This window comes from Triticum aestivum, chromosome 2A (assembly GCF_018294505.1).
Source record: "Triticum aestivum cultivar Chinese Spring chromosome 2A, IWGSC CS RefSeq v2.1, whole genome shotgun sequence".
Lineage (NCBI taxonomy): Eukaryota > Viridiplantae > Streptophyta > Magnoliopsida > Poales > Poaceae > Triticum > Triticum aestivum.
Window position 1 is genome coordinate 758,463,852 of NC_057797.1, and position 8,680 is coordinate 758,472,531.

Genomic DNA, 8,680 nt, shown 5'->3' on the forward strand with positions numbered 1-8,680 from the left:
TAGTATGCGGGCTATGATGTTTTTATAATTGGCAGATAAACTTTTATTTCTCACATAGATTCCTAATTTTCTATTTCTATTTCTGAAAAGAAAAGGATTCATAATTATCTACGAGGGCTCATTGTTGTACGCTGGAGGCAAAGAAAAAAGCTATTCAGCTCTGCCAAGCAGGCCATCCATGGGCCCTTAGCCCGAGAACGGACGGGCCGCTTCCGTAACCAAAGCGCGGTCGTCGTCTTCTTCCTCGCCTCCGCCCCCCAAGCGGAACGGCGGCCCCATGCCCCTCCGTCCCCCAAGCAGCCCCCGGCTCAAGGATCTCCCGACTCCACACGGCGGTGCAGCGCGGTTGGTCCATGGAGCATCCCGTGCCCACGAGCTCCCCCGGAGCCGGAGCCGGAGACCCCGCGACCCGCCGTCCCCTCCCCCGTATGGCCCCCGTCCCCCGCTCGCTCCATCATCCCCAGTTCTTTTACACTTCAGGGCAATCTATTCGAAATCGGTCCGTCGTATTTGCCGACAGGTCGACCGGCGGGGATTGTAGCGAGGGAGTGTTCATGTAGAAATTCCTCTGCTTTTTTCTTTTTTGAGGAGGAAATTCCTCTGTATTTTAGTTGGGTTCATTCATTCATACCGCGAGTTACCGGAACCTTTTTACTTAGCCTCTTGGAACTAGTACAGGTTTAGGAAGTTCCTCTGTATGTTAGTCGGATGGATTCATTCATGTCGCGAGTTGCCGGAATATTTTTACCTAGCCTCTGGGAACTACAGGTTTGGGAGGGAGTGTTCTGCATTTTACTATCCATTCATTTGCTGAGACAAGTTGTTTTTTTGAATTCAGGCACGAGGAGGAGGAGCATCTTGCTGAACCTGGATCATCATCTGCACAAACTCTGCAAGCACCGTCCTTGAATGAGTCGCCCAGCGCTTCGTCGGTGTGGGAGGAATTGCGTGTCGCTGTCGCTTCCTCCGCCTTTTCGCAGTCGGAGGCAGTAGCTCCTGACTCGCCTATTTTTTCCCGGCTACCGCGTGACTGGGGGCTCCAATTTTACATCAGGGTGGATCTTTCAGGATCTTTCCACACATATCCTCGTTTGGGTGGGCCATTCAAGAGCTTAGAGGAAGCCGACAGTGCTATTGATCGCCATCTGCACGACCGCCGGGTCACCAAAATGTAAGTTTTTCAACTTCGTTCTAGATTTTCACTGAGTTGGGATAGGGATGCCTTTTTTTAGGCACAACTAAGTTTATTGATTCAGAGCTTATAGGCATGTAAACAATCCATTTGTGCTTTTTTGGGGGGGTACCATGAGTTATGTTAAAGGTAACATGGGAGCTGTTTGATCCCCTATTCAAGAAAGTTCCATGGAAACTAGTTTTATTGATAACATTGGCAGAGTATTTACACACATAGTAGACTTGTTTTTTTATTCAGTACTGAGAAAGTGCAACATACCAACCAATGCTCTGATCTAAACTAGGTGCCCGGAGCAAGGCAGCGTTTCTCGACTGGATAAGGTCGTACAACAATGTCTTTACTGGCCCGATGGCAGAAGGAAGAAGCGTTCAAAATCTCATGTGATTGAGCAAAGTCATAATCGAATGTGCCTATTGGCTCAAGCTCTAGTAGACAAGTATAACGAGAATCACAATCTTTTGGGGGTCTGCTCACTATCCCTCTCTACTTCCTTTTTTCTGTCCTTCTACCAGGATTGCACTATGTCTTTTTGCTCATGTGAGAATTGCTGATCTGAGATATGCTTCTTCTTTTAGGATCTTGCACATGAGTTCAAAGACGTTGTGCAATATCAATCAATTTGCGAGAACCGTGTGTGGTACTATCATCTCAATATCACTACAAGGGCTAAAGGAGCTGATGGTTTCTCCCATGGCATCGATGATCTATTCTTCACGGAAGTCAAACGTGTGCGACAGGGACAACATGAGGAATTGGTGGTCAGCTGTTTCTGCATGCTCAAACCGACTGATAACGGTATTGTATATATACTCATATCTGAAACTAAGAATTGCTTAGTGCAGTTTGTGGGTGGTTAAACTTGGATTTGCGTTTATAACATCTCAAACTGGTTCATGCGCCCTTGCTTGTACTTGTTTGTTACTTGCCAATTAACTCTCTCCTTGTGTTCATAAATAAAGGTTGCTGCTATGGCTGTACCAACAATGGATCTCCTGATATGAAGCACCCCAGCAGCACTGATAAATACATTGCTGGTCACTTGAACGGATATTTGCCATTTGGATGCCGTAGGGAGTTTAGTGACTCTGATGATGAGGTATGATATGGTTTATTTCCTGGCGAGCCTAGCATTATTTTTCTTGCTCCATTGCTAACTACATGTCCCCTTTTACAGGAGGAAGCTGAGGCTAAGCTAAGAGATATGTATGAGGTACGGCATGTCTTGTGCTGCATTCTACCATTTGTAGCATCAACTCTGGTTCTATATACTTATCACAATTTGCCTGCTCGTGTATCTTCAGGGCCTTGATGAGCCAGACTTTCTGGAGAAACTCTTCACATTTCCCACTTATGTAACTCTGAGGAAAGACACGAAGGGAACCTGAGTTCAGAAGACTGGACTCAAGGGGCGTCGGAGTGAAACAGCATTGCCTGTTTTACCTTGTGGTTCAGTTATAGTAATGTTGTAAGGGCCCCTTCAATGTTTTAGAGTTTGAGGATGACCTAATTACAGCATGCTACAGTTAAATAAGCAATTTGTACAAGTAGCTTGTGCTTGTCTTTTGTTTTACACAAATCTGTTTGCAAGGAGTTGTGAAACAGCTGTCAAATTTGAAACACTCCTCAGATTCAGATGATCAGTCCTAGCTTTTACTACACTGGTGCATGCTCAAATCGAGATAATTTCTGCCGCATTACACCTGTTTTACCCTACTGAACTAACCTAGCAACTTGTTTTAGAGATCCATCTCAAGCTTAGAGATCATTCCAAGAATATCTAATCCTCGGTGTACATCCATCTTCAAGGTGTATATAAATAGGAACTTCTAGGGATCACAAAACAACAAAATAACGTGATTTAAGCATTTAGAGATCGCAGAAAATAGGTTATGATGCCATGAATGATGAATGTATGTACTGAATGTAGAAGAACACAAGGAATATAATGTGGAGACTAAGTACATATCTTGTCTGGTTTGTCAACAGCTGTTTACATTACAGTTCAGAGAACAGAGATTATTGGCAAATACCAATGTTTTAAATAGTGGGCTATGAAAAATAGCAGCAGACCTCCAAATCAGCTATAGCGGGCTATTTGTGAAGACGACCATTTAGCAGCACCCTGCTGAAAAGGCTATAGCGGGCTATAGCCGCTATTTAAAACTATGGCAAGTACTCCCTCCACGGAGGGAGTAGAAATGACCAAAGCGGAGATGTCTGTTTCATTCCACGGAACTAACAGCTAGATACAAGTAAGCAGATAGAAATCTCAAACTATGTGCTCAGCCGGTGCCAGGATCTTGAGATGCTTCTTCTTTCTGAGCTCGTGGGGGACGGGACCAAAGACGCGGGTGCCAATCAGCTCACCCTTGTTGTTCACGATGACAATCGCATTATCGTCGAATTGGACCTCACTACCGTTGCTGCGCCCCTTCATGGCAGCACGGGCAACCACCCCGTAGACCACGTCTCCTTTCTTGACCTTGCAGCGAGGCTGCGCTTCCTTGACAGAACCGATGATCATGTCCCCGAGCCTCGCTCCTTTCTTCTCCTAAGGGACTGTCTGCACATAACCCGCTTGGCTCCGGAGTTGTCCACCACCTTGAGGTTTGTTCTCATCTGGATGAATGCTCTGATTTGCTGAAACCAGAGCAGGAACACGTGTTACCACCACTCTCTACTTGGAGAACATCTGTGACTAGGTAAACAAGCACCTCAAGAAAATTATACATTCCTTAGACACTTTAAGAAATTACCCTGTCAATTCCCTGTCCGTTCACTCCATTGTTGGCACCATAAAGGATGAAGCCTGGCTTTGGGCCAGGGCAGGTGCCAATGGACTTAGAGTAGTTCTCCCAACAACCTGGGACGTGCACTAGTGACTGCTTCACGATTGTAAAAATCCCTCCTAGGAGGACTGTAACTTTAAGCCCCCTCTTTTCAATTAAATGAAACACAAAAGTCCTTTGTGTTTTCTCAAAAAAAAAAAAAAAACTACGGAGTACGCAGTTGCTGTCCTCGTGGCAGGGGTATCTCTTAATCGTAGTTATAACACAAAGTTTAATGAGTAGATGGTGTGCACGATAGCCTTATAGTGAATACTCTATATGAGATAGAGTTGATGTCATTAGATCATATTCCAAATTACTCACTTCTGTTATGATTTGGTATCACAAAAATTATATACTAATAGTGCAATTGTTGCACAACCGTTTGTCCTAGTGAAACCTAATACACTATGTAATTTGAAACGGAAGGAGTATCTTTGTATTATGGTCCAAATAAACCAGATTGGAGGCTGGTTTAAAACAAATGCAACTAGCTGATTTCCAATTATAGTGTCATCAAGTTGTGCTAATAAACTATGTAATTTGAAACTGAGGGAGTATCTTTGTATTATGAGTCCAAATAAACCAGATTGGGGGTGCTGATTTAAAACAAATGCAAGTAGCCAATTTTAAATTCTAGTGTCATCAACTTGTGCAGGCAAATGGTTTTTCTGCTACAACCACTCTGGTTGACTAGATTACACAGGCACACAGCATCCAGCATGCACCTCTAGATTGCTGATCTCTCCCCTCTTCTTCCTTACCTCCGGTATTGGCAAGATGGGAAGTCAATCGTGACTGCTTCCATCTCCTAGGTGACCAAAGCTTTACCACAAATCTGAAGGCACGGAGGAGGTAAAGAACCGACTCCCAGCTTCCTGAAATAGGTACTGAACTACTGATTCCAATCCTTCTTTTCTCGCTTACCGCATCCACATCTGCCAAAATTGTTCTATTTGACGTCTTCCAGGCCGGAGTGCAAAACTATAAATATTTTCCTCAAAGTTCATGGCTTCTATACAGTAGCAGATTTAGGATCTTTTACATGCATGATGTTCAAATTTTGTGAAAATTACATTGCAAACAGTATAAGTTCCCTTAAACATCATCACAATTCCAACAAATAGCTCTACAATAGGCTTTAAGTTGTAGACATCACCCCTGTCCCTATATCAATACTATATGGAGCATATTTATTTTGAGACTTTGAGTAGTGCGAATGGCCCTCCTCTATAGTTCTATATGTAGGCGAAAGAAAGACACACTTGCTTTGTTCCTGAAGCAGACAACAAATTTTATGAGATAGATATTGCATGTATATTTGGCCAATGCCTATTTTTCTAAGAAAGCAACCAGAGATAATATACAAATTTAGATGATTTTACCAGTTCTCCGTGCTTCAAATCAAGCTTACTTAAATCTGGTACAATTTACCTAAATAAATCTAGTCCCAACTCTGTTATTAATTACACCTTCATTTAATTGTTACAGCCACATGGCTCAGATTGGCATACTCACCCCGGTTATCACCCTCTTGGTAAAAGAGTTATGGGAGCCAATCAAGAAGCATATTGGCTACTGTCTGAAGCCTGAAACCAATGTCTGCAATCTAGCAAAAGCTGCTGATGAATTGAGGAACTCCATACATACCATTGACGAGGCCATCCAGTTAGGTGCCAAGGCAAGAGACCAAAGTTACAAGTAACAAGGTGGACAGAGAGTGCTCGATCCACTGAAGCAGAAGCTTGCAACATCAGCAATGAGTATGAGGCAAGGACCATACATATCTTTGGCTGCTCCTGGAGTTGTTGGTCCAACTACAAAATTAGCAAATCTGCTGCAAAGGTTAACACTGATATTGAAGATATTAACAAGAGATCACTTCAAAAGGATGATATATCAAGTTTGCTCCCACCAGTTGGTTTGGAGTTGCCTTTACCAGCAAACATCGTAGGCCAAGAACACTACAGAAACAAGGTTTTCGGTTGCATTGAGGAAGGCCCTACGGACATCATTGGCATATGTGGCATGGGAGGGTCAGGAAAAACTACTCTCCTTAAACAAATCAACAACTACTATAGCTCTGAAAGGCCTATATTTGATCATGTCGTTTTTATTGAAGTTGGCAAGCAGCTAAACTTGATGGCAGTTCAGCAGAGCATTGCATCTGGACTAGGACTGTTGCAAACAGATGGAGGAGATGCAACACACAGAGCTAGAGCTATTTTCAACTTTTTACAGGAGAAGAAATTCCTGTTGTTGATTGATGATCTTTGGGACATGCTGGACCTAGTGAAAGTTGGTATACCGCACGGTTCGAAGAAGTGTTGCCTTCCAAATAGCCAGATTGTACTGATCACAACACGATCTTTGGATGTGTGTGGTAGAATGCATATTTTTGAAAATGTTATACACTTGAAATGCTTGGATTCTGATCATTCATGGCAGCTGTTTAAAGAAATTGTTGGTGGAAGAAAGATGGAAGATGCTCAAATCAGGGGATGCGCCGAGAAGATTGCGGCAAAATGTGGAGGCCTTCCACTAGCAATTAAGATAACTGGGCAAGCTATGGCTTCCAAGGTAGCTTCAGAAGAATGGGAATACAATTTGATGTTAGTAGAAGATTCAGTTTTCCATGAGGTTTCTGGTTCGGATAACAAACTCTTTCCTATACTGAAAATTAGTTATGATAGCTTGCAAAGTGATGTGATCAGAATGTGCTTTCTACTATTTGCGGGGATTGCCGCACAAGACCCAGATGATGATTGGGAGGCTGATAGTTTAGTTCATTGTTGGATGAGCCATGGACTGCTAGGCGAGGATGATGATATTGAAAGAACTTACTTGAGAGGATATTCTATTGTTGAAATTTTGAAAGATCATTCTTGATTGGATCCTCTGACAGAGGGGAGAAACATGTGAAAATGCACCATGTTGTTCAAGATCTTGCCTTGTGGATTGTAGCGACAAAACAGACCAGGGCGCGTAAAGAGAAGTGGCTAGTGGACCAAAGAGAATATACCCGAGCAGACGTTTGGAGCACCGCTGATAGAATTTTCCTCTGTGGTGGTGATATTAAGGCAATTCCTAGTTCTTGCAGCTGTGCTCACCTGTTAACATTAATACTAACAAACAATGAGCATATTTCTGAGTTCCCAGCTGGTTTTTTCTCTGCCATGAAATCACTCATTTATTTGGACCTTTCTGGAATACAGATCCAAGAAATACCATCAGAAATCGGAGCACTAACGAGCTTGCAGTTCCTTGATCTTTCTCGGACACCAATACATTCACTGCCAGTGGAGCTGGGACTGTTGGAAGATCTAAGGTACTTATATTTGGACTACGCTTTCCGTCTCAGAAATATACCAAATGGTTTGCTATCCAGACTGAAGATGCTGAGGCTGTTAGGTTTATACGGATGTCATGATTTGAGAATCGATTGTTCAGCAGGATACATCGAAGAACTCAAAAGTCTAACTAGGCTGCGGGACATTAGCTTTACAGTACAAGATTCAGACTCCATGTTGATGGTCTGTAACTTGCCCAGAGCCTTTGTAAGCGGCCTCTGCATTACAGATCTTGAAGGCTTGCAATCTCTTCAGATATCACCACTGCTCCTTACAAGTAGCAAGGCTAGACACATGGAAGCTCTGTCACTGGAAAACATCAATCTTCTGGAGGAGCTAGTGATAGGCCAGACCAATATAGACCCTGGTTGGTGCTTGCCAAGGCTAGAAACACTACTTCTATATAGTCTACTAGCACTTCAGAGGGTTGAGTTTAAAGGTATTGAACCCAACACTTGCCTTTCAGGCCTCAGGAGAATATCCATCTCACATTGCGACAAGTTGATGTCGATCACATGGATCACATGGCTGCCTTTCCTCGAAGATGTATATTTGGGTAACTGTGACTTGATAGTTGAGTTAGTGGCTAAAGATGAAGAAGCTGAGTTGTCTGCCACAGGCTCCTTCCCTCGACTCAAGTTTCTGGAGTTACTTAATCTGAAGAACCTACATAGCATCTGTGATAGCAGAATCACCTTCCCATCGTTGATGCGCTTGCTCGTTTATGGTTGCCCCATGCTAATGAAGCTGCCACGGAACTTCGCGGGCATCGAGAGCTCACCACTGATATTTAGCGAACAAAAATGGTGGGAAAGTTTAGAATGGGAGGATGCTAGCTCACAGTCCTCTCTCCTTCCTTTCTTCAGAGAAGTGCCTGAAGGCTTCAGAGGAAGTCGACAAGAAGTGCCCAGGGCTTTACGCACTTTGTTCTTTCAGTCAAAAGCGAGACGTCAATCATGAGCCCTTCATCTTTTTTTTTATTGAGATGTTCTGCAGATCAATTTGACATTGACATGCCTTTTGTTGCTTGCATATATTCGGTGTACCATGTTCCGTTCCATACTTGTATGTCTGTTACATGTCATGTTTTTCTTTTTCTTTACAACGAAAATAGAGGTTTGGTTTTAGCTCAGATCAAGATTGCAAAGTTAAGTGACACCTTAACAAAAAATAGTGGCATAAATTACAAACTAGAAAAATATGAAGAGGAAAAGAACTATTTATGTGGTTGGTCCAACGTGAACACTGAACTATAATCTTTTACATCAAGTGTGAAACTTCCTAAAATTATTTAACCTGAGCCTTAT

The 8,680-nt window shown here is 43.0% G+C and overlaps 1 protein-coding gene and 2 pseudogenes across 1 annotated transcript; 2 read left to right on the forward strand and 1 right to left on the reverse strand.

Moving 5' to 3' along the window:
- Nucleotides 1-171: 171 nt before the first annotated feature.
- Nucleotides 172-2,851, forward strand: LOC123190958 (uncharacterized). The gene is made up of 7 exons (XM_044603686.1): nt 172-426; nt 839-1,171; nt 1,479-1,659; nt 1,771-1,990; nt 2,155-2,291; nt 2,370-2,405; nt 2,497-2,851. Exons 1-7 carry the CDS (start codon nt 278-280, stop codon nt 2,578-2,580), a joined length of 1,140 nt encoding a protein of 379 aa, XP_044459621.1. The 5' UTR covers nt 172-277; the 3' UTR covers nt 2,581-2,851.
- Nucleotides 2,852-3,187: 336 nt separating this feature from the next.
- On the reverse strand, nt 3,188-4,831 carry LOC123038222 (50S ribosomal protein HLP, mitochondrial-like; annotated as a pseudogene).
- A 687-nt stretch (nt 4,832-5,518) lies between these two features.
- Nucleotides 5,519-8,333, forward strand: LOC123038223 (probable disease resistance protein At1g61300; annotated as a pseudogene).
- Nucleotides 8,334-8,680: the final 347 nt, after the last annotated feature.

Excerpts from the sequence above, each read along its gene's own strand:
- LOC123190958 (XM_044603686.1), top strand. The coding sequence starts at position 278 with ATGCCCCTCCGTCCCCCAAGCAGCCCCCGGCTCAAGGATCTCCCGACT. Across the intron at positions 1,172-1,478 it reads GACCGCCGGGTCACCAAAAT|GTGCCCGGAGCAAGGCAGCG; the intron begins GTAAGTTTTTCA and ends GATCTAAACTAG. Across the intron at positions 1,991-2,154 it reads GCTCAAACCGACTGATAACG|GTTGCTGCTATGGCTGTACC; the intron begins GTATTGTATATA and ends TCATAAATAAAG.